General features: G+C 44.5%; 1 protein-coding gene across 3 annotated transcripts in view; it reads right to left on the bottom strand.

Moving 5' to 3' along the window:
• Positions 1–4997, bottom strand: part of NAA35 (N-alpha-acetyltransferase 35, NatC auxiliary subunit) — an 84089-nt gene extending 79092 nt beyond the window's left edge. The window contains exons 1-2 of one of the 3 annotated variants that reach the window (XR_012127774.1): positions 4847–4997; positions 3852–3980 (exon numbers count right to left, since the gene is read on the bottom strand). Coding sequence is in view for 2 of the 3 variants with exons in the window: in XM_017679248.3 (XP_017534737.2) it covers positions 3852–3980; positions 4847–4970 (253 nt within the window). In the remaining variant the exon portion in view is untranslated. Of the gene's footprint in view, positions 1–3851; positions 3981–4715 lie in introns of all 3 variants that reach the window. The other 2 variants (XM_017679248.3, XM_073228733.1) reach the window with 2 other exon arrangements.
• Positions 4998–23630: the final 18633 nt, after the last annotated feature.

The raw sequence follows: 23630 nt of genomic DNA, 5'->3' as shown, positions 1-23630 counted from the left end.
ATGACAGCATTTAATGTAATGCAGTAGTCCTCAAACTTCTGAAGTCCAAGACCCAGATATTCTATGGTTTGAAGAAACATTACCTTACAATATTCAGTCATTCTTAAAACAAATACATATTGAGCATCTACAAGTATTCTGGGTGAGAGAAGCTAGTACAGAAAGAGAGAAAAACAAAAAACTTAAGCATTTTAGCTCTTGAATGAAGGAAGAGAAAGCAATAAAAGTAGTGTTCCAAAAGAACTGGGAAAGAGCCAAAAAACTGGATAGGGAAGGGACCTTATACCATGGTACTTGTGGGAAAGACTATAGAAGAATGAGCTGAGCCCTTAGGGAGAGAAGAAAATGGGGTGACAAAATGGGCCCATATACTCCTAGATTAATTTAAAAAGAAAATAATGATAGCCGACCTCGGATTACCTCTGGGTTATACCTGATGACAGTGTCATCCTAAGAGAGGTTGTTGGCTATCCAGAGGGCATATGCAATAGAATCTGGTAGGCAGAAGAAGGAGCAGTGTGTATTTTATCATCATTTATGTTTTAAAGTTCTAAGTTGTAATTCAGAAAGCACCCATGTAAGACAATGAAATGAATAATGAAGGTCAAAGACTTTCTATAGGTAGCAAAATGAGATGGCTTGAATTAGGTAGTTTCCTAGAGAAGTAAAGCTCAGAGGTGTTATTGAGATGATGTGTTATGCATAAGGCAAAATAACTGATGACACCATATATTCACATTATTTGAAAAAGAAAGAAAAGAGCATCAATGACAGTTATGTGTGCCATCTGCCTAGTAGAAAATGGTGATAAAAAGTTAGAATCTGATCTAGAGTACTTTGAAGAACCACTAAAATAATTAAGTAGAAATGTGCCTTAAAAACACTAATCAAGTACACATGGTGTGGGGGAGGTCATGGGGAAGACAGTGTAGCAGAGAAGACAAGTAGTGACTCTGTGGCATCTTACCACAGATGGACAGTGACTTCAATGGGGTATGTGGGGGGGGGACTTGATAATATGGGTGAATGTAGTAACTATATTGTTTCTCATGTGAAACTTTCGTAAGAGTGTCTATCAATGATACCTTTATTAAAAAAAACAGGCAAAACCAATCATGGTGTTAAAAATCAGGACAATGGTTACTCTTAGAGGGCAAAAATGATTGGCGAGGGTCATAAGTAAGACTTCTGAGGTGCTAGCAATGTTTTATTTCTTGATCTCAGCGCTGGTCACAGTGCTCAGTTTGAAAAAATTTGTCAAGTTGTACATTTATGATGTGTGTACTTTTCTGTATGCTATATACTTCAAACCAAAAGCACAAGTAAAAAAAGAAAAAATTATGTGGACTTTTTCAAAATCAAAAACTTTTGTGCTTCAAACCATCCTTTAAAAGTGAAAAGACAACCAGAGAATGGGAAATTTTTGCAAATCATTTATCTGATAAAAGATGTGTATCTAGAACATACATATCTCTTAAAACTCAATAAAAAGACAACTCAATTTTAAAATGAGTTGTAATCAGTATGTAGTGTTTTATGGTACCAAAAAAAAAAAAACATCACCAAAGTCTAGGACATGCCATCACACTGTTACTAATGAGGAGAAACCACTGTATCAGCTAAAGAAGAGGATGTAATGATATCTGTTGTAAATTTAGTCTTCAGAAAGGTGCTGAAGGTGGTTGGGGGAATGGATGGAATAGGTGAAGGGGGAAAAGTAATGAGTGAGTGCTTGATATCCTGATCTGGGCATTGGTTACAACACTGTATACACATGTCAAAATACATCAAGCTGTATATTAAATTTGTATAGTTTACTTCTATGTAACTCAAAATAAATTTTTAACAGCTAAAAAAAAGAAAGCTGTTAGAAAAGATGTCTATAACTGAGACTATGAATCTGATTATTTCAAAAAGGGAGAACAAATTATTAATACCATAGGCTCAAGAGCTGTCAACAGCTGTTAGTCCTTAAACTATATGTAAAGCATGATTAATTCTACGTCAAATTTTTATTCAAGAAGTACACCTCACATTTGTGCCACTTGAGACAGTATAAGAGCTAATTATGGAAGAGTTCACAGGATGGCTTGATGTTGGCAACAAAATGACATGCCAACCCCCTCTGAATCCACACTAAAGGAGAGATTAAAACCACATCTCCTACTCAAGGCTCCTTTAACAAAGAAACAGAATTATTCCTCAAACATACAACTCTCACTGAACTCTGGCTCTAATGGTTCATCTCGATCTAGAGTAATTCCTTCACATTCCCTTAGAGAAACTCAAACACTCCTTCTAAGGCCCAACTCAATCCATATATACTTCCTAAAACCTTCCCCTTCTAGGTTCACAATAACAGCCCTCTAATATAGATGACTTAAAATCAGTGCAAATAATAGGTATGATCCCCTTAATAATCTAAGATATCTGGGCACAGAAACTCATGCTCTTTCTCTCCCTTAGATACACATATACGGGCAGTCACCCAACTCCCAGTCTAATGTTCTTTCCACTATCTCACTTAGGCATACTTTAGCTGGACATGCATTTCAAAGCGGTCAAAGGGTAAGCACATGATTTATCATTTTGCTTATACTCAACTGGCTCCCTTTCCACTTGCAGCTGCTCCAAGTCCTTACTCCTCTCCTTCAGAGCACTATTCCAAACACACTCCATCTAACTGTCAAAGCATAACCTTCTTGCTAAGAAAACAGAAACCCTCAAGGTATTACTCTCTCCACCATTCCTCTCCAGCTACTTAGAAATATATGTGTATCTTCACCGCCCTAACCTCAGTTCCTCCTGTGTCAGTATATCTCTACTCTTTTCCCCAAAGTCAATTTCTCTACCATGTTCTTGATCCCATCCATCCTCTCTAAGTGTAAGCTATCAATCACTCTGTTCCTTCACTTAACTTCATTTCTCCCTTTAAATGCTCATTTTTCCATTTATATCCAAACATTGATTGAACTTTCTATGTGTCAGGCAATGGTCTGTGTGCTAGTTACCGACAAGATCTCTGTACTCATAAAGCTTATATTCTAGAGGATGGGGCCAACAATAAACAAGAAATAACTGAAAATGATGGTTTTTGACAGTAGGTAAGTGCTATGATGAAAATAAAACAGGGTAACTCAACTGAGGTGGAGCTGGATAGAAGAGAAGAGGGGGTCGAATCTGCTTAGGCTGATTGTTTTGAGAAGTCCTCACTGGGGAGGAACATTTAAGTGGTCAGGAAGGAGCCAGCTCCATGAAGACCCAAGGGGGAAATGCAATTCTGGAGAAAAGAAAATATGCAAAGGCCCAAGGGAGAACCATTTTGATGTGTTGAATGAGATAAAAAGGACCTTGTGACTAACATAATGAACCTAGTGGGGCAGTGGTACAAAAATGAAGTCTGAGTGGTAGGCAGGCACCAGAACATAAAGCCCATGAGGAAAAAGTCTGGATTTTATTTTCCATGGAAGAGTTAATCCACTGGAGGCTCTCTCTTATCAGGGAGTGATGTGATCTGACCATTTTCCAAACTCAGATATACAATAATACTACCATCTTTAAATCAACAGAAACTATGTTTCCACAGCTTGAAATTATTGCTATGTGCACTTTAAACTATCAAAGTTGGAAAAACTGAATCTGTATTTAATGCAGTATCTGTATTTAATGCAATAACAAATACTTATTGGCTTTCAATTAGTTAAAATTAGAGTAGAGAATAAGTGTAGTTTAAAAAACTTGATAAACCACATTTACCTGTTGATTTCATTTACTGAGCTACTTGAGAAATCACAATCCAGATTTTACTTCACCCTTCCCCAGACTTTGAACTAACCCAAAAGTTCACTCACCTCGACAAGCTTCTTCAAAATCTTGAGTTATGTCCACCCAGCTTGTATTGCTTTTTTCCATCTTTTCTGGTATACTGAGCTCCCATCCTGAATCCTCCTCCTCTATGGAAGCTTTCATAACCATTATGCCTATAAAATTAACACTGATGTAAAAGAGAGATTGTAGTTTTCCGGGCGTGAGTACTGCAAACCATATGCGTTTGTTTAAGTACTAGATGAAAGTTTCACTAAACTGTTTAAGCAAACCTCATCTGGGTTTGAGAATGGTACTGAAAAAAATGCCTTAATGCAACTAAATCTCACATTCATCAACACTACTGCTGCTCATTTACTAATAGTCCAGCACGTACCAGGGCTCATAAAGAGTTTGCTTTCCCCCACTACTTAAGAAGAAAAATCGACAACCATCCCACCACTGGCCCAAACAAAACCAACTCTAGAGCTTCCAATTTTCAACAGTAGCCACAAATGACCAAGGCTCTTCAGGGTACCCCCTCGCAGCCCAGGGTCCCAAGCGGCAACTACTCAAGGCAAGGTGGTCTCACACCTGCCTGGAGCAAGCCAGGCCAATCTCTCTCCCGGCCGGGCAGGACCCCGGAACAGTCTGACCGAGGGGCACGGCGTGGGGAGCGCCCAGTCGGTTGGCACCTCCGGCCCAGAGCGGGGACGCACCTGAGGCGGGGACCCGCCCCGTGCACACCCCACCTTGGTCAGCCCGGCCCAGCCCCGGCCCCACGGGACGCGGAAGCAAGGACAGGGCTGTCGTCGCGCGGGAGGGCAGATAAGCCCGCTGCCTGGTCGTCGCCCCGGTAACACCGGGGAAGGCCAGGGCCTCCGCGCGCACGGGGAGCACGCAGCTCCTACCTGAAGCACTGCGGGAGGGCTGGGGCCGTAGGGTGACCTGGCGTCCCCAGAGTCCGCCGCACGCGCAAGGGGCTACAGCGCTAGGACACGGGAGGGAAGGAGTTTGAATGGTAAGCACAGGCGGTCCCTACCTACTTCTCCCTTGGCCACCCGGGCCGCTACGCACCGCCCGGACCGCGGAAATAACGACGCCGCGGCTGCTCTGCCGCCGCCCCCTCCCCTCTCAGCCCAGTCGGGCCGGCCGTGTGCGCGCATGCGTACGCCGAGTGCGCGCGACCCCGCCTCCTCTCCCTCACTCCTGGGGACTTCGCGCTCCCCGGCCACACCCCCTCACTCGCAGCTGCCACTGTGGCCGACAGAGGCGGTCTTGTCTTATCGCGAGATTAGAGAAAATCGCGAGACCGGAAGCTATCTCCTTTCTCCAGCCTCAGGCCTAGGCCGAGGTAGGGGGCGGGTCCGGAAGGGGGCGGAGCCGAGTCTCAAAGACCCCCTCGCCCCGCGGGGCTCTCTGGGAAGTTCTTAGAAAGGTGAAGGGCAGGCGGAAGGAAGCGGTGGAAGTCGCACAGAACCTGTAGCGGCTGGAACAGTGGAGTTCGGAGCTCCATGGAGCTAGTGCTGCCTGACTGATTTTGTTTCCTACAGAGCCTGGGGATTTCTTGAGGAAAAATAGAAACAATATATCTTCAGAGTCAAGCCAGCCACTTTCTTTTTGGCCCATATTTTAGATTTTTCTTAAAATTCATTTTGATCAGTTTTAAAGTAGGGTTTCATAAGTGGACAGGAAAGGGTAAGAAATGTAATTTCACCATTCCATGCTGTGGGGAGAATGGAAGTTCCAGGATCCTCACCTGGACCTAAACTATTCAATAATGTAACTGGCCTACTGCTGGGCTACTGCTTCCACACCGGTAGGCAAGGCAATAATAAGCTGTACCTGACTGAGTGTAACTCTGGGGAGAGAAAATACTGGGGCAAAATACCTATATGAAACCGAATTCAGTCAAAGGGAGAAATGAAGTTTAAGACCCGTCTATTGCTTACGAACAGGTCCTGGGGCCTTCTCCTGCTCCAGCAGAAGCTAGCAAATCCCTCCCCCCCACTCCCATGCACAACCTCTCAGGTTCAGATTAAGCACTCAGTCGCCTAGGTAATTACCCATTCATATGGAGACCAACTACTTATCTCCACCGCTTAGGAAGGCCTGTTGATATGAGATGCACTAAAGCTAGGCAAGAGATTCTGGAAATCCTGCAATTTTACCCACACTTAATCACTACATAAAGAGCTCTTCCCAGTGCTCTGGGCAGAGGTAGAGAGGAAGGAGGATTACAGACCTCAGACTGTTTGATGCAGATGTAATTGTAGTACTCCACCTATCACCGGAAGAGCTTAAACCCTTTTTATCCCAAGAACGTTCCAGTGTCGTTCCTGGGTCTCACTGAATCCATAGTGAACTTGGCTGAAACCCACTGGGAAGACACATACCCATTAAAATGGCCAAAATTTAAAAGATGATACCAAATGTCGAAAAGGAAGCAGAGTAACTGGACTTTGCATGTTGCTGATGGGAATGCAAAATGGTACACTTTGATAAACAGTTTGTCTTTTACTGTTATCGTACAGTTAATTATGTGATCCAACAATCCCACTCCTAGGTATTTACTTGGGAATGAAAATTTGTGTCTATACAAAATAACTTAAATTTTAATACTTTATTTTTAACAATTACCTGGAAACAACCCAAATATTCATCAGTTGGTGAATGGATAAACATGCGGCATATCCATGCACTGATGAATAGTAATTATAAACAGAGATGAACTACTTAACATATAAAAACATTAATCTCAAAAAATACGTTGAGGAAAGGAAATCAGAATATGAGCAAAAAAGTATGATTCCATTTATATCAAACTTTTTAAAAACACAAATCTAATCTATAGCGACAAAAAGAGCAGTGACTGCCTGGGGGGTGTCAAGACAGGATTAACTACAATAGTGCTAGGTGTTTTGAAGTGATGAGATGTTCTGTATTACTGTGGTGGTTATATGGGTTAATACATTTGGAATAATTCATTGAGATAAACACAATGTGAGCATTTGTGAATCAAACATTTATAAAGTTGATCTTTTTTAAAATGAAAAATATGTCTTTATGGCTCTTACATAATAAGGTTTTCCAAGGACAGAAGCTTTGCCTATTTTGATCAAAGCTGTATCCCAAGCATTTAGGGCAGTGGTTGGCATATAATAGGTACTCACTAAATACACTGAGGGTAAGAATGTAGAAAAGAACTACCATTTATAGCGTTTCTCCAAAGCCATTTGATGATCTTTTGCAGAGATCATAAAAAACCTAGAAAAGGAAGAATTGATTGCATCTGCATTAGTCAGTATTATAGATTGTGACTAAAACTGATACAGAAAAAAACCAAAACACAACACTTTAGAATTTTTGGAAATAAGTGCTTCAGATCTTAAAAGAATCACTAGAACCAGAAAGCCAAGTGAAATGGGATTTTCTTAATTTCTTCACTAAAATTATAATTTATTTGAAACTCAAGTTTATTTTCACAAGTTCTAAATACCTCTCTTCTTTAGAAACCATTTTCCCTGAGAAAGAGAGATTTGACTTATGATAACATCCTATATGCTTCACAGTGTTGAAAAACGATGGACATTTAAAAATTAGACTACATAATAAATGGATGCAAAGGAACTGACTGACAAATAGTTGGTCTACCTATACATACCTATAGATACAGAGTAGCCGGAAACTAATCCCTATGACTATGAACCATGACTCTTAAAATCCTAAGCACTTGTGTTGAGAGGAAATTTAGCTTGATGCCCTTCCATTGTACTGACACCAGGAAGCAATGCAACATGGGTTTGATAAAAGCAGAGCTACTAGTCGAAGTGAAGGACTCTGGGAATAAAGACTAAAGCAGGATCAAAACCAGGAGATAGTTCACTAAATCAGACAGAGATGTTAACACCCAATTATCCCTTTAATATCAACACACATACATAATGTAATGTTTATAATGTTATAAATATTGTTTTCTTTGTAAAAAAGTCTTTTCAAAATTCCTTTTTTTGAACAAATGCCCTTTCAGCAATTTCCTGGGACTTATCAAGTGAATTTTTTGCTAAAAAAAAGCTTATATTTGTAGATTTCTTACCTTCCATTAATGAGTTGTCTAATGCAGAGATATTAAAATCTTAAACTTCTATCTGTAAGGCTGGAGGTACTGGAGGGAGGAGGGCAAGGACAGTGCAGGCAGAGCAGAGACAGCACCAAATAGCTCTGTGCCATATGGGGAAGGAATGAACAGCTCTACCTGGATTCCAGTCCCATGACGTGCCGACAAACCCTGGATGCAGACCCCTTCCATCCGGAAGGAGACCTCTGGCTGACCACCACCTGACCCTGAGCCAATAGAAATTTCCCCACATACCCCTAGCGTGGCCCACTTCCCCCTCCCTTCCCTGTTCACTTAAAAACTCCCTGCCTGCCATGCTGGGTGCGACTTCCCCAGACTGTGACTAGCCAGACCGGCGAACATCGCCTGGGATTGCACTGCCTGGCCCTTTGTTGCCTCTCGTCGCCTGCTTATTTCGGTTAGAATTTATCTTATATTTGGTGCTGAAACCCAGAAACGAGCATGAGCGCGGGACCCCGACCAGCTACCGGCGGCCCTGCCTCCTCCTTCCCCAACCTGGGACCTCAGCCTGCTCTCCGCTGCATGGACTATTTTCTGGGGAGTCCCTCAGATTCCCCCGGTCTGTTTCCCTTCCTAACTCCATTGCACCTGGTCCATTCGAAATCATAGCTACGTCCAGGTTGAGGCATCCAGTCCCTTGGCAATCCGGCCCACCCTCTGCGGGCATCCGGCCTGCCCCTGGCCCTGCAGTGTGGGAGACGTCCCTCACCCAGGCTCCCAGGCCGTCTCCCCTGACTTGGTGCTCTTGGGACACTGGGTGCTCCTCTCAGTGGGATTAGTTAGGAGGGGGTGACACAGACATGGGGAACCAGCCCTCAAAAGCGGAGGCCCAGACCCCGTTGCGGTGTCTCATTTCTAATCTGGCTGCTCTATATTTGTCCCAGAAAGTTCGCAAATGGAAGCTGGTCTTCCTTTGCTCTCAGGCCTGGCCTCAGTATCCCTTGGACAACCAGTCTTGGCCCCTTGAGGGGACTTTTGATTTTAGCCTCCTCACCGACTTGACTAATTATTGCCACTGGAGTGGAAAGTGGAGTGAAATCCCACATGTGCAGGCCTTTTGGACTTTGCACGCCCACCCAGATCTGTGGGTTAAGTGTTCTCCTTCCCAAGTTCTGTTGGCCCAGGCCTCCACCAAGGACTGCCGATCTCCACCATTCCTATTACTGGGAGGCTCTTCTCTGATGGACTTGGAGGAAGATCTCAGCTACCCCCCTTCCCGCTCCTCCAGGCCCACCGCCAGGGCCAGCTCCCTTCCTCATTGTTCATGTCCTCACCCCTCCTCCTCTTTCTCTCTCTCTCCACCATCTTGTTCCCCTTCTCTTCCGGTCTCTCCACCATCTTGTTCCCCTTCTCTTCCAGTCTCTGTGCCATCTTGTTACCCTTCTCTTCTGGTCTCTCCGCCATCTTGTTCCCCTTCTGTTCTGGTCTCTCTGCTATCTTGTTCCCCTTCTCTTCCAGTCGTGCCGCCATCTTGCTCCACAGGTGCCGACTTCACTTCAGAAAAAGTGGATAAAAGTCCCCCATATCCTGGTCCCCTGCCTTCAAGTTCCACATCAGTTCCCAGGTTGTATCCCCCATTGCCAGCATCGCCTCCTCCGTCCCCTCCTTCAAACTCACTGCCATCCTACTCACCATGGCTGGCACCCAAATGGTCTAGCCCTCCCGTAACCCATTCTAAGTCACAGCGGTCTCAGGCTTATGTGATGGCTCCTCTGAGGGAGGTGGCAGGGGCTGAAGGGGTGGTGCAGGTTCATGTTCCCTTTTCCCTAGCAGGCTTGTCCCAAGTGGAACAGCAATTGGGGTCCTTTTACTCCAACCCTGTAATGTTTGCTAAACAGTTTAAATATCTCACTTGAGCTTACAAGCTCACCTGACATGGTGTACATGTAGTCCTCCAATCCACTCTAACCCCGGAGGAATATGACCGTGTCATGGCAGCAGCACTGTGCCAATGAGGCCCATAGCACAGATGAACAGGAATTTATGGACAGGAGGCTGTTCCTCTACAGGAACCCCTGTGGGATTATAATTCTCCCGAGGGTGAGGCATGCCGGGATCTCATGGTTCACTACTTGTTGGTGGGTATGAACTCAACCATCCAAAAGGCCATCAATTACAATAAACTTAAGGAAATTACCCAGAGGCCTGATGAAAATCCATCAGAATTCCTCAATCGCCTCAAGGAAACCCTAGGGGCTTTTACTAAGACTGACCCAGCCTCTGCATTGGGTTCCTCTCTCCTGGCCATGCATTTTATAACTCAGTCGGCTCCCAACATCAGGCACAAGCTTAAAAAGGCTGAGTATGGTTCCCAGACCCCTCTAGGAGACCTGGTAGATATGGCATTTAAGGTTTTTCATGCCTGAGAGGACGAGAGCGAGAGGCAGTCAGCTGCCCGAATGGTGGAACAGACTCGCGCCATAACAGCTGCTCTGCGACTGGCTCATAGAGATTATTGGTGGGTGTCCCTGAAGATCAACTCGATCCTCCGGGCCCTTGCTTTCGGTGCAGCAAAGAAGGGCACTGGGCACGGAAGTGCCCCAACCTGCACAAACTGACGAAACCATGCCCCAGCTATGGTAAGCGAGGTCATTGGAAAGTAGACTGTCCACTAGGGGGTAGTCCTCCTCTGGCGGCAGAGCCCCACAGGGGGCGGATGCCCTCGCAAGACTACCCTTCAGACCTGCTGGGTATCCTCAAAGGTTGAAGACACCTGGACTCAGACACCCCAATCACCCTCGCCGAGCCCAGGGCCAAGCTGTGGGTAGCGGGTAAGCCCATCTCCTTCTTGGTGGACACGGGGGCTACCTATCCCCTCCTTTAAAAGGCTTTTATACCCTGCCAAGGTCTCCATAGTTGGGCTCATGGGAACCCTCTCCAGGCCTTTATAGACAGGCCTGATGGCCTGTACCTTCCAAGGCATCCCATTTACCCATTACTTTCTGGTCATGCCTTCCTGTCCTACCCCCTCTGTTAGGATGGGATTTGCTCTGTAAGTTAGGAGCCTCTATTTTCCTCCCACCTTTTGAACGCTTACAGGACGCCAGAGACTCCCTCATTGCTTTAGTCAATGAAGGGGAGTTAGACGATGGAGACCCGAGTCTCCCAACTTCCTGGACCACTGTCAATCCAGTAGTGTGGAACATCTCCACCCCTGTGGCGGCAACCCACCACACCCCAGTTTTAATATGCCTTAAGGACCCATCCTGCTTCCCTTCTTGGCCTCAATTTCCTATACTGCAAGCTCACTGAAGGGGACTACAGCCTATTGTTAATCGTCTGCTCTAGCAGGGGCTTTTGGTACCAACTAACTCTCCATGCGATACTCCCATCTTGCCGGTAAAAAAGCCTCTGGAGTGTATCACCTCGTTCAAGACCTCCGAATAATTAACGAGGCTGTTATTCCCTTACACTCAGTAGTGCCTAACCCATACACTCTTCTGTCTCAGGTCCCTTCTGGTACCTCTCATTTTACTGTACTAGACCTTAAAGATGCCTTTTTCACTATACCTCTCCACTCAGACTTGCAGCTGCTATTTGCCTTCATGTGGGAAGACCCTGACACCTGTCAGTCTAGACAATTAACCTGGATAGTTCTACCTCAAGGTTTTAGAGATGGCCCCCATCTTTTTGGGCAGGCCCTGGTGGAAGACCTCTTGCGACACTCAATGGGTAAAAGTACTCTCCTCCAATATGTAGATGATCTTTTACTTTGCAGACCCTCAAAGGAGGCCTCAGTTCTAGACACCACATCCCTTCTTAATTTCCTGGCAGACATGGGATACAGGGTATCCCCTGCCAAAACACAGCTGTCTCTATCTCAGGTTACATACCTCAGGCTGGTTCTAACTCCCATCACTAGAGCCCTAACGGTGGACCGAGCGGCTGCGATTAAAGCTCTCTTGCCACCTACTTCAGGAGTCGAGACACTATCCTTTCTAGGATTAGTGGGGTTTTTCAGACACTGGGTGCCTAACTTTGCCCTTCTGGCCAGACCACTCTATGTGGCTGCTACAGAGACTCTTACTGGGCTGCTAACTTCACCCACCGAGGTGACTTCTGCTTTCATTCAGTTGTGGGATGCATTGCTCTCAACACCCCCATTGATGCTTGCTGACTTAACTAAGCCCTTTATCCTATATACAGCAAAGAGGGCAGGGGTGGCAACTGGAGTGCTGGTACAGCCAGTGGGGTCAGGGTGCTGTCCCTTTGCCTTTCTCTCCAAACAGTTAGATACCACCGCCAGGGGGTGGCAGCCTTGCCTCTGAGCCCTGGCAGCTGCGGGAAGTCTGGCCCAAGAAGCCCTGAAATTAACTCTCCAACAGCCCATTACTGTGTATTCCCCACACTGGTTACAAGAGCTTTTGAGTCATAAATCCCTGGCCTCCTTGAGTCCTTCAAGAGTACAAGAATTTCATCTTCTGTTCATTGAACATCCAAAGGTAACCCTACAAGTTTCTCCACCCCTTAACCTAGTCTCCTTGCTTCCCATCAGTGATCAGGCAGATCAGCTCACTCATTCCTATGTGGAGATTGTAGAGGCTCTTAGAAAACCTAGAGAGGGCCTACAAGACGTGCCCCTTGAAGACCTTGACTTGACTTTTTTCGTGGGCGGAAGCTCAGTGAAGGGGAGTGACGGGGTGTGAAAAGCGGCCTATGCAGTGGTGACTCTGCTGCAGGTGATAGAAACAAACCTACTCCCTTCTGAGACCACCTCCCAGAAAGCTGAATTAGTGGCTCTTACCCGGGCATTACAGCTGGCAGACAGGAAGAGAGCCATAATTTATACTGATTCTAAATATGCCTTCCTAATTACACACACTCATGTTGCAATTTGGAAGGACAGGGGCTTCCTTACCACTAAGGGAACCACGATTATCAATGGCAGGGCTATCGGCCACCTGCTACAGGTCCTACAGGACTCCAAGGAGGTGGCCATCGTGCATTGTAAAGGACATCAGACTGGAAACAATCCAGTAACTAAGGGTAATGCATTGGCAGATGCCATGGCCCGACAGTTAACATCCAGGTCTAGCCAACTCTCTGTGCTGTTTCTTCCCCCCTCTCTATTGCCCCAATACCCCCATGATGAACGGCAACTGCTTCTACATCAAGGGGGGGGCGTTGGGAGATCAGGGATGGATATACCTCGGGGAACGAATTGCCCTCCCCTGAGCCCAAGGCAGGGATATCATATCCGAAATTCATCAGTTTCTACACATTGGGCCGGAGGCCATGCACCAGTTTCTCTCCCTTATGGTCTCCACAAGGCAATAGATCAGGTGCACCAGACCTGCACTACTTGTCATCGCGTCTCATCTCAAGGTGCTCTGAGGACCCGGATGGCCCTCCACCAGATGAAGGGAACGATTCCCCAGACAAGACTGGCAGGTCGATATCACCCATATGCCTAGGCATAAAAGCTCTGGTATTTACTGGTTCTGGTTGATACCTTTTCAGGCTGGATCAAGGCCTTCCCCACCTCCTGAGAGACTGCATCAGTAGTGGTGCAGGTGCTGGTAAAACACATCATTCCTCGTTTCGGGCTCCCCACTTCACTCCAATCCTATAACAGACCTGCCTTCATCTCCTGGGTCACTCAGCTAACAGCCGAGGCTCTTAATATCACCTGGAACCTCCATATACCCCATCACCCCCAATCGTCGGGTAAGGTCAAAAGGGTTAATGGTCTCCTAAAAGACCAACTAACTAAGCTGTCTCTGGAGGTAAAGCTCTCGTGGCCTGATCTTCTCCCCATGGCTCTCGCTTGGCTGTATGCTGCCCCCCAGGGACCGGCTGAACTAAGCGCATTTAAGCTAATGTATGGCAGGCCCTTCTTACTGAACACAGGCCTGCCCACTACCTCTCCTCCTTTGGCCTTCTACCTTCCTTACTTTTCACTGTTGAGACATCTTCTCAGGGAACACACAGACCAGCTCCTACCCCAACCTACGTCATCCAACAACCCAGAGGATGCAGCAATCCTTCAGCCAGGGGACGAGGTACTTCTAAAAGAACTCCAGCCTCAATCACTCCAGCCTCACTGGACAGGACCATACTGTAATCCTCACAACCCCCACTGCTGCCAAACTATTGGGACACCCTGTGTAGTAGCATATTTCCCGACTAAAGAGAGCCCCTCCCCCTGATGATGTTTGGCAAACAGAACAAGTTAGACCTCTACGGATCCAACTGCGGTGGGCTCCTCATCCTACTCCTACTACTACATAGTGAGGTAGCCTCACCTTCTCCCATCAGGATCCTTCAACAGCGCATAGCAAAAATGTCAGACATAAAGGTCAATCAACTGTTGCTGCACAAGTACCCGCCCCTCCCGTCTGAGCCTCCTCCAGCTGTCAACCAACCTTAAAACCCCCATGACGCCCCTTGTCAGCCGGAAGTAGCCAGATCGAGTCGTCACCCATTATGACCAAAAGGCTGGAATGTAAGGCTGGAGGTACCGGAGGGAGGAGGGCGAGGACAATGCAGGCAGAGCAGAGACAGCACCAAGTAGCTCTGTGCCGTATGGGGAAGAAATGAACAGCTCTTCCTGGATTTCAGTCCCATGACGTGCCGACAAACCCCAGATGCAGACCCCCTCCATCCGGAAGGAGGGGATCCCTGGCTGGCTGTCACCCAACCCTGAGCCAATAAAAATTTCCCCACATACCACTAGCATGGCCCACTTCCCCCTCCCTTTCCTGTTCACTTAAAAACTCCCCTCCTACCCTGCTGGGCGTGACTTCCCCAGCCTGTGACTAGCCAGACGGGTGAACATCGCCCAGGATTGCACTCAAATAAACTGCCTGGCCCTTTGTTGCCTCTCGTCCCCTGCTTATTTTGGTTAGAATTTATCTTACACTATCAATAAGGATGTGAACATAGCAGACATAGCAATCAATTGCAGGTAAAATATGAAATCAATGAATTAGAAAAGAAGTTGCAAAAAATACTGAAAAAAAACCTTATGAATTAGATAAACTTTAGATCCTCACTGAAATACACTATAAACAATTTGAAACTTGAGCAAATTTGAACATTTGATTTTAAGAAATTAAATTTTCTTTTAGGTATTATAGTGGTATTGTAGTAATCTTTTTTAAAAACAATAATTGTTTTAAGAAAGCCATACTGAAATATGTATAAGTGAAAACATACGATGCCTGGTATGTGCTTCAAATTCATCCAGTGGGGTTGCAGGTAAATAGATTAAGATATGTTGTAATTGTGGAAGATGGTGATGCATATAAGAATTCATTATATTATTCTCTCTGGTATATATATTCTTCAGAATGTCTTCTTTAAGATAGAAATTAATAGCCAAATGTCTGTCCCTAATGGCTTTTTCTCACTGAGAAAATGATCTTTGATGTATTACTATAATCCCATCAATATGAGTACCTGGAAACAGTGCGACAAGTATGTTGCTACAAAATAAAACATGGTAGTTGGAAAGTACAAAGTAAATTGGAAAATATAAGATTGTTCTCCCAACTGAAGTAACCATTAGGTATATTTCTTTTATAAAACCAATATAAAAAATGACCCATGCAAGTAAGCCAAAATATAAAAATCACCAATAATTCCAGGCTGAGAGATGACCTTTGTTAACACTGTTCACTTGTTTTTCCATTTTATTTTATTAAAAGAGTTCTCAGTGTACATAGTTTTATATTTTATTTTTTAAATTCAAAATGGATTATGAATATCTTTCACATTAATAAAATTATTTTGGAACAGTCAAATACAAGAATTTTTTTTCCACTTAGAATTTTTTCAAATCTTGCTTCTATTTGTGGTTATTTCTCCTTTGTGATTGCAGAACTTGTCAATTTTTTTTCTCATCAGATTTGTAAGAAGTGTATCTAACATAACTTTCTCCATTTGTGTTTTTCAAAAAGCAGCTTTTTTGTCCTTTTTGTATGTTTCCTAATTAGTTTCTTATTTTATCCTTGTTAATGCCTCCTCAGGCCCTTGTGGTAATCCTTGTCTAATTTCATAAGATGAGTAGTTAGTTCCTTTAACGTTTGTTGTTTATATTTAGTAATGAGCACATTTAAGATGATAGTTTCCTCCTATAGGTTTTTTCCTATTTCCATTAATTTCCAAGAAGTCTTTTTGTTCCCTGAGGATTTACCATAATAGAATACTGTTTTCCACATACGGGTTAGCATTAATGTTAGCTGATATGAAAAAACTATTTTTGCCTGCATACTTAATTTCCTCCAATTTTTACTAATTACTTCAGTCTCTATGTTTCACATAAAGACTTTTTTCATCTGGTGATTTTTGGCTAAAAGTTCATATTGAAGCATAGGATTTCAAAGAGTAGATCTAAGGGTCTGAGCTACAGTAGGGACTCACCAAATGTTGCCTTTATGAGTAGGAGACCTAGCTGGGCCATTCAGTTGGTCAATCTCTGACCTCACTGTCTTTAGGTGTTGTGACTTGGGCTATCTGATTTCTCAGAAAAGATATTTCTGATCCAGGACCTTCATGTATCCAGTGGTGTCTTTCATATAAACTGTGTGTATGAAAGGCTTCCCAGAGCTGTGTGATTTAGCAACTTTGTTCCCAAAATCTGCTAGTTGAACAACCATTTGCAGTTAAGGAAGAAGGATAGAAGGTGGTGGGGAGGAAAGATTATCTCAACATACATTGTAATACTTTCACTTAATCTCCTTTTCTCATAAGGTATGCCGTCTGCTCTGTTCCAGTGTCCCTTCCCTTCCCCTGATTTCTAATCTTCTACAGGGATTGAGGAGAGTCAGTCACAACCATATGAAATAGGGGAGGAGATGTCAGTCCTAGTGCTTCTGAAACACATAACCAGTTTTAGGCTCACCCTGACCCCTACCTCTGCAGGTAGCTGGTTCCATCAGTTCCTGGGTCTTCTGGGTGCTTCTGCAGTACAACATGGGTGGTTTCTTGGCTCATGGTCCAACTTACTTAGGTCTGCCCAGTCAGTGACCCCATTCATCTGCTTCATACCTACAGAGATACTGTTTTTTCCTTCACACATTCTTTTTGTACTTGTGAGCTTGTGCCTTTTCACTTCCATTTTGTGGAGCTTAATACCCCTGTACAATCCTCCATATTGAACAGGAAGTCTGGCTAAGGGATCTTGAGCAAGTCTCCCAAACACGCTAAGTTCCAGTGTCTCCATTCATAAAACAATGAATTTATATCACTTTACAGGGTTACAAGAATCAGATAATTTAGTCAATTGTAAAATTACATACTGTAATTCTTTGTCCCAATTTTCTGATATTTTGATTATTCAGTACCACTTGACCACACTGTCTAGAAGGCTATTTTATATTTAGTACTAGAAGTGAAGTTCCAGTATTTTGCTTTTGTCACACTCAGACTCATGGTTGCTTATCCCATTTTTAAACATCTTTAAGGAAAAGGATCTTTATTTTTCTATTCCCATCTCTTCACAATCCAGTGACTTGAGCTTATAAAAACTATTAAGGCACTCTTGCTTTAGCTTCTGTACTTTACAAGTACTCAGTTCATTTATATACCAATAGGGATTTACCACTGCAGAGCCTCCTGTGGATCTGGGGCAAAGGGTGGAGAGGAAAATGGCTATTCTCTCCTCAGCTCTGTACCTAGTATATAATTGATCTGGCATTTGCCGGTCACCAAGGACTCAACAATGGAGTTCCTCCCAGAAGGGGCAAGCACAAAGTAGAGAGCATGCTGTGGATGCAGAGTTGTCACCATGGCTGGAGGAGAGGGACAGGTCAGGCCTAGACCGTGAATTCAAGCAAGCTGTGAGCAATAAAAAATGGTTTCTCCCAACCTACCCTTTCCCTTGACTTATTTCAGTCTCACTGGTTTCATAGGGTACTTGCCCTGTGCCAGGAACACCTTTACCCCCCAGTGCTACACTGTAATTAATTCAAAATTGGAATGCAATCACTGAAGAATATAAAATGAAATCTAGCAATTCTTTCATATAAAATTGTTATCAAAGTAATTGGAAAATAATCCAGATAAAATACACTGGCGAGTGTGTAGGGGAAAAAAAGACCGTCTGTTACAAACTATAATTAGGAACTTTCCCAGTATTGGTCTAGCCTTTTTCTCTTTAGGGACATCCAAGAACTAGGATTGCAGATATACCAGTATGTGAAACTTAGAGTTAACAGTATAAAATAATTTCAGCACACAAATGTTGGAATATCTGCAATTATACTAAGAATTGAAGAAACATAACTTCTAGGTTCTACAAGAATCTAAGCTATGAGACATATCCTTCTACACACACATACATTACAGTTAAAAAGACAACTTAATGGATCTTTGCAAGGTATTTGTAACACTACTCTGATTTTCTTATCCTCTCTGCCAACTACAGTAGACTGTACAAGATATGAAAAGCCTATTTCTTAGGATTTTTGTGTAGAACTTTCATTTCTGCACATCCTTTTTGTTCACCTAATGGCAGACTGCAATCATGTTGTGGAATCTTTCTCTACAGCATAGACCTCTAAAAGCCATCTGATTCTTCAATCTTCACATCATGCTCACCTCTCTCTATTCCATAAAAGGAGAAGTATAAAGAATAAAAAGTACCTCTTTTACTATCAATTCCATTGCTGCATTTCAAACTCCATTTTTCAGTTCTGAAATTTTTATTGATTACTTATATGACTCAACAAATATTAAATGCCTTTTTGTACCAGTATTCTTCTATGAAGTGGTAATACAAGTAATCTCAGTATACAAGATGAGCATGATCCTTGATCTCACGGAAATTACAACTTAGGAAGATAGGTTTTTAAAAAAATAGAACATCAGAATAATTTAATAACTAGAGGTAATTCAGAAAAAAGCAGGAAAAACTAATACCACCTGAACACAATTATTGTTAGCATCTTGGGGTTTTTTTTGTTTGTTTCCACTTATCTTTTCTCTCTGCCAGAATTTTTGCTGTCATTTTCCTTTGTTGAGTGTGTATATGTGCACAAACATTCACATGAGGGGAACTAAACATACCAGAGCCTACATTTTTCTATGTATAAACTTAAGTGCCCATGTGGCTGCATAATCTTCATGACCATCATTTTGATAGTCCATAATATACAAATGTTCAGTGTTTGAGATTGGTATTTGGATAAATGTGGATAAAGTGAAGGTTCCTATAGCCAAGATTCTCACCTGGACCTGGATGGCTAGCTCACTACACATGTGTGGGCAATATGTTGTTATTGACTCTATATAAAGAGCTCTGCCCAGTGTTGTGGGTGACACGGTGGCATGGCTGCAAGGCTTCAGGAGAGCAGAGATGAAACTAGAGTGCTGGCAGCATGGAGGACAGAGACTGAGATGGCTTCAGGGACAGAGAGGCCCAGACGCAGAGACCAGCTTGCAGCATGCAGACTCACTGTGAGTGGACAGGATTCTAGTGATTGACCAGCCACTGTGGGAATAAAGTTGGATATAAACCCTTTCACCCCAAGAACATTCCACTGTCATTTCTTTGGTCTCATTGAATCCATAGTGAACTTGCTTGGGGCTGAAACCCATTGGCAAGACAATAAGATACTCAAGTATTTAGAAAAGATATCCAATTGGTATTTGGATAAAATACTTTCTTGCCAATGGGTTTCAGTCCTGGGCAAGTTCATCATGGATTCATTGAGACTGATGAATGACAATAGAACATTCCTGGGGTGAAAGGGTTTATTACCAAGCTTGTTCTCCCAGCTATAGATTGAGCACTGGAATTACATCTGCACCCAACAGTCACCAGATCTGTAATCCTCTTTCATCTCTGCCTCCACCCAGAGCACTGGGCAGAGCTCTTTTTAGTAACTCAGTCAGTAATAGCTCATTGCCCATAGGTGTGGAAGCAGTAGCCCAGCAGGTAAATTTTTGAGGAGGTAAAAAGTTTGTTGGTCATGAAACTGCATCAATATTAAGTCCTGTGAAGGAGGTAAAAGATTCCTTACAGAATGAGACAGCAGCACTGCCAGGTGCTCTTAAGGAGGCAAAGGCCATGGAGGAAAAGGACATACCCCTGAGGGAAGCACAGGAAGAGGTGACACAAGAACACCAGCTGCAAGGCATTGAGGTGAAAGTAAGAGAGCTATTGAAGACTGAGGTAGCATTGCTGTGAGGCACGGTAGAAAAGGTAAAGGATGTAGCAGAGGAGGCACTTGGGGAAGTGAAGAGAAAGGTGCCATCAGCCCTGGAAATGGAGGAGCTGGGGAAGGAGGAAGAGGTGGTGCTGGAGGCACTGACTCCTCCTCTGCTGAAAGCATGCCTGGTGGTTGTAAAGAAAATAAAAACCCAGCAACTGAGGATTCCTCCAGCAGAGGTGCAATCCCATCCCCAGGTGGTGGAGCACTCTGTGCTTCACCCCTATACTCAGGCTGAGCTGGTGGATTGGGACTCCCGGCTTAGGCAGAAGCCCTTGGAGTCAATATCGGCTCAGCTTTTGCATCTGTGGGACTTAGGGGTGGATGGGATTGTTCTGTCTGGAACAGAGATGGGAAAGCTGGCTTCCCTGACAATTCATCCTGCTTTGAAGCAGTAATTACTAAATGCACATCAGACTCCAGGAAATCACTACCTCCTCAGTTGGCCTATGGCTGCACTTTGTGCTGTGTGGCCCTATCAGGGTGACTTACCATCCTCCCCTGCTATATGGCAGATGTATGCTGAGCTCCAACAGGTGTTAAGGGAGCTATGCATAAAAAATGCCATCTATAGTCAGGAGAATTATGGTGCAGACAGGGAGCATTTTACTGTAGGGATGAGAAATGTTGTGCTTCAAACAGCTTCCACATCCCTCTTTGGGTCTCTAGTGGCCATTCTTGCCCCTCACATTCAAGACCATAAGTGAGGTTACCCATACAGTAGCAGACTTAGGAGAGGCTGAAGCAATGAGAGCACAGAAAGAAATAAGCTCTGCTACTCAGAAAAAGTATTTAAAAGGCCCTGTGAAGATTATAAGGAACTAGATGTGGGTTGAATTTAATAAGGGCAGGAGCAGACAGAAGGAAATTAGTTGGGAAGTCAACTAGAACCTTACTGGAGCTGTGGCAACAAGTGAAACCAGAGCAGCCATTCCAGCCATTAAGAACAGAAAGACAGAGGCAAGAGAGAGAGCCACAAATCTGGCCTGTGTGTTTGCAAGACTTCCTGCTGGAAAGTAAGCCAACCTCACTTGAACCCACACAAGAAAATGATTGGGGAACACAGTTTGACTGAGGGGAAGGTTGAGGTACCTGCCCTGAGGGGCCGGGGGGGACCGGAAGCCACATGTTGAAATATCTATCCATTGTCCCCAGTGAACATACAACATGTCCTGGCTCTGGTGGACACAGGGGCTGAATGTTCACTGATTTATGGCAACTCTGAGCTATTTCCCGGGACCCCTACTATTATAGATGGATATGGGGATAAGGCTATCAGAGTGAAACAAGCCCAAATCCTTGTGGGAACAGGATGTCTACCCCCAAAGGAGTATAATGTTTATATCTCCCCTATCCCTGAATATATTTTGGGGGTCAATATCCTGCAGAGTCTATGGTTGCAGACTACTGCAGGTGAGTTCAGACTGAGAATACGTGTGGTGAAGGCAGTTCTGAGGGGACGTGCTAAGCATCTGCCCATAGCTTTGCCTGTGCCTGGTTGGGTGACTAATACCAAACAATACAAATTGCCTGGAGGGCATAAAGAAATTGGAGAAACCCTCCAGGAACTGGAAAACGTAGGCATTATAAAGCCCACCCATAGTCCTTTCAATTCCCCAGTGTGACCAGTAAAAAGCTGGATGGCTCCTGGTGTATGACCATGGATTACAGAGAACTGAACAAAGTCATACCCCCATGCATGCTACCATCCCCTCTATTGCAGACCTGATGGATATCCTCAGCCATGAACCAGGAACATACCGTTATGTGGTGGATCTTGCTAATGCCTTCTTTTCCATTGACGTTGAGCAGGAAAGTCAGGAACAGTTTGCCTTCACATCATAAGGACAGCAATGGACTTTCACTGTCCTTCTACAGGGATACCTCCACAGCCTCACCATCTGTCATGGACTTGTAGCCCAGGACTTAGCAGCATGGGAGAAGCCACCAATGGTGTGGCTGTACCATTATATTGATGATGCCATGCTCACATGTGATTCTTTCTCAGATCTAGAAGGGGCAGTACCTAGACTGCTGCAACATCTACAAGAGAAAGAATGGGCTGTGAACAGCACCAAGTTTCAGGGACCTGGTTTGTCAGTGAAATTCTTGGGGGTCATCTGGTCAGGCAAGACTAAAGTTACACCAGAAGCAGTCATAGATAAAAGTCCAGGCTTTTCCTATCCCTACAAATGTAGCATTGCTAAAGGATTTTTTGGTTCTTCTAGGCTACTGGAGAGTGTTTATCTCACACTTGGCACAAATTCTGAAGTTCTTATACTTGTTGGTACAAAAGGGCATCAGGTGGGACTGGGATGAGACATGTACATCTGCCTTTACTACAGCAAAACAGGCAGTTAAGGCCGTGCAGACCCTGAGTGTGATAGACCCATCAAGGCCCTGTGAGGTGGATGGTCACATGACTGAAGACAGTTATGGCTGGGTCTCTGGCAGCAGCTTGAATGAACCTACCAGCCTATTGGATTCTGGTCACAGCTCTGGACAGGGGGCAGAGGTACAGTATACCTTGATAGAAAAACAATTGGCCACCATGTATCACGCATTGCTGGTTACAGAATCCATCACTGGAATGGCCCCAGTAAAGATAATAACCACCTATCCCATCTTGGGGTGGGTACAAGACTGGATCCAAAATCCATGGAGTGGTGTGGCAGAAGCATCTACACTGGCCAAGTGCAGTGCATAACTACAGCAGTGTAGCACCCTCTCAGGTAGCTCTTTGAGTGAAGAACTCCAATGCTTATTGGGGCCTGTGACATATGCTAGTGAGAAGCAGGAAGAATTTATTTAAGAACCATTAGTAGCAGAGAGTCCTTATCAGGAGGGAAGAGTCCCTATACCTGAAGATGCATGGTACACAGACTGTTGAAGCCATGGGCAGCCCCCAAAATGGAAGGACATAGCTTTCCATCCTAAGACTGAGACAATATGGATGGAAGATGGTGAAGGGAAGGGTAGTCAATGGGCAGAATAGCACGCAGTGTGGCTTGTGATCAGCCAGGACCCCTCCCCTGTAGTTGTCTGCACTGACAGGTGGGCTGTCTATCAGGGCTTGACCCTATGACTACCTGCATGGTACCATGTCAACTGGATGGGTGGCCACCGACCTGTTTGGTGGCAAAAGTTGTGGCAAGACTTATGATCCTGTGGTCAGACTAAAACAGTTACAGTATATCATATGATAGGCCATTTGCCACTGGCATCCCCAGGACACAATGAAGCAAATGAACTGTCCCAGGTATGTTGGCTAGAAGGAAAGCCCATCTCTGATGTAGCCCAATGGTTACATTAATGTTTGTTGCTTGTGGTGCAAAAGACAATGTGGGCTGTGGCCCATTGATGGGACCAGCCTTTGCCCTTTGAAGAAGTCAGCAGATCCCAGCAGGAGTGCATTGCTTGCTCTAAAAGGGACTTACACTGAGTCCCAGAGCAACTTGGGGTAACAGCTAAGGGACCAATACCCCTCATCAGGTGGCAGATAGACTCTATTGGGCCTCTGCTCATATCAGTTG

Source organism: Manis javanica, chromosome 2 (assembly GCF_040802235.1).
Source record: "Manis javanica isolate MJ-LG chromosome 2, MJ_LKY, whole genome shotgun sequence".
Taxonomy (NCBI): Eukaryota; Metazoa; Chordata; class Mammalia; order Pholidota; family Manidae; genus Manis; species Manis javanica.
This window is presented reverse-complemented; position numbering and strand designations above follow the sequence as displayed.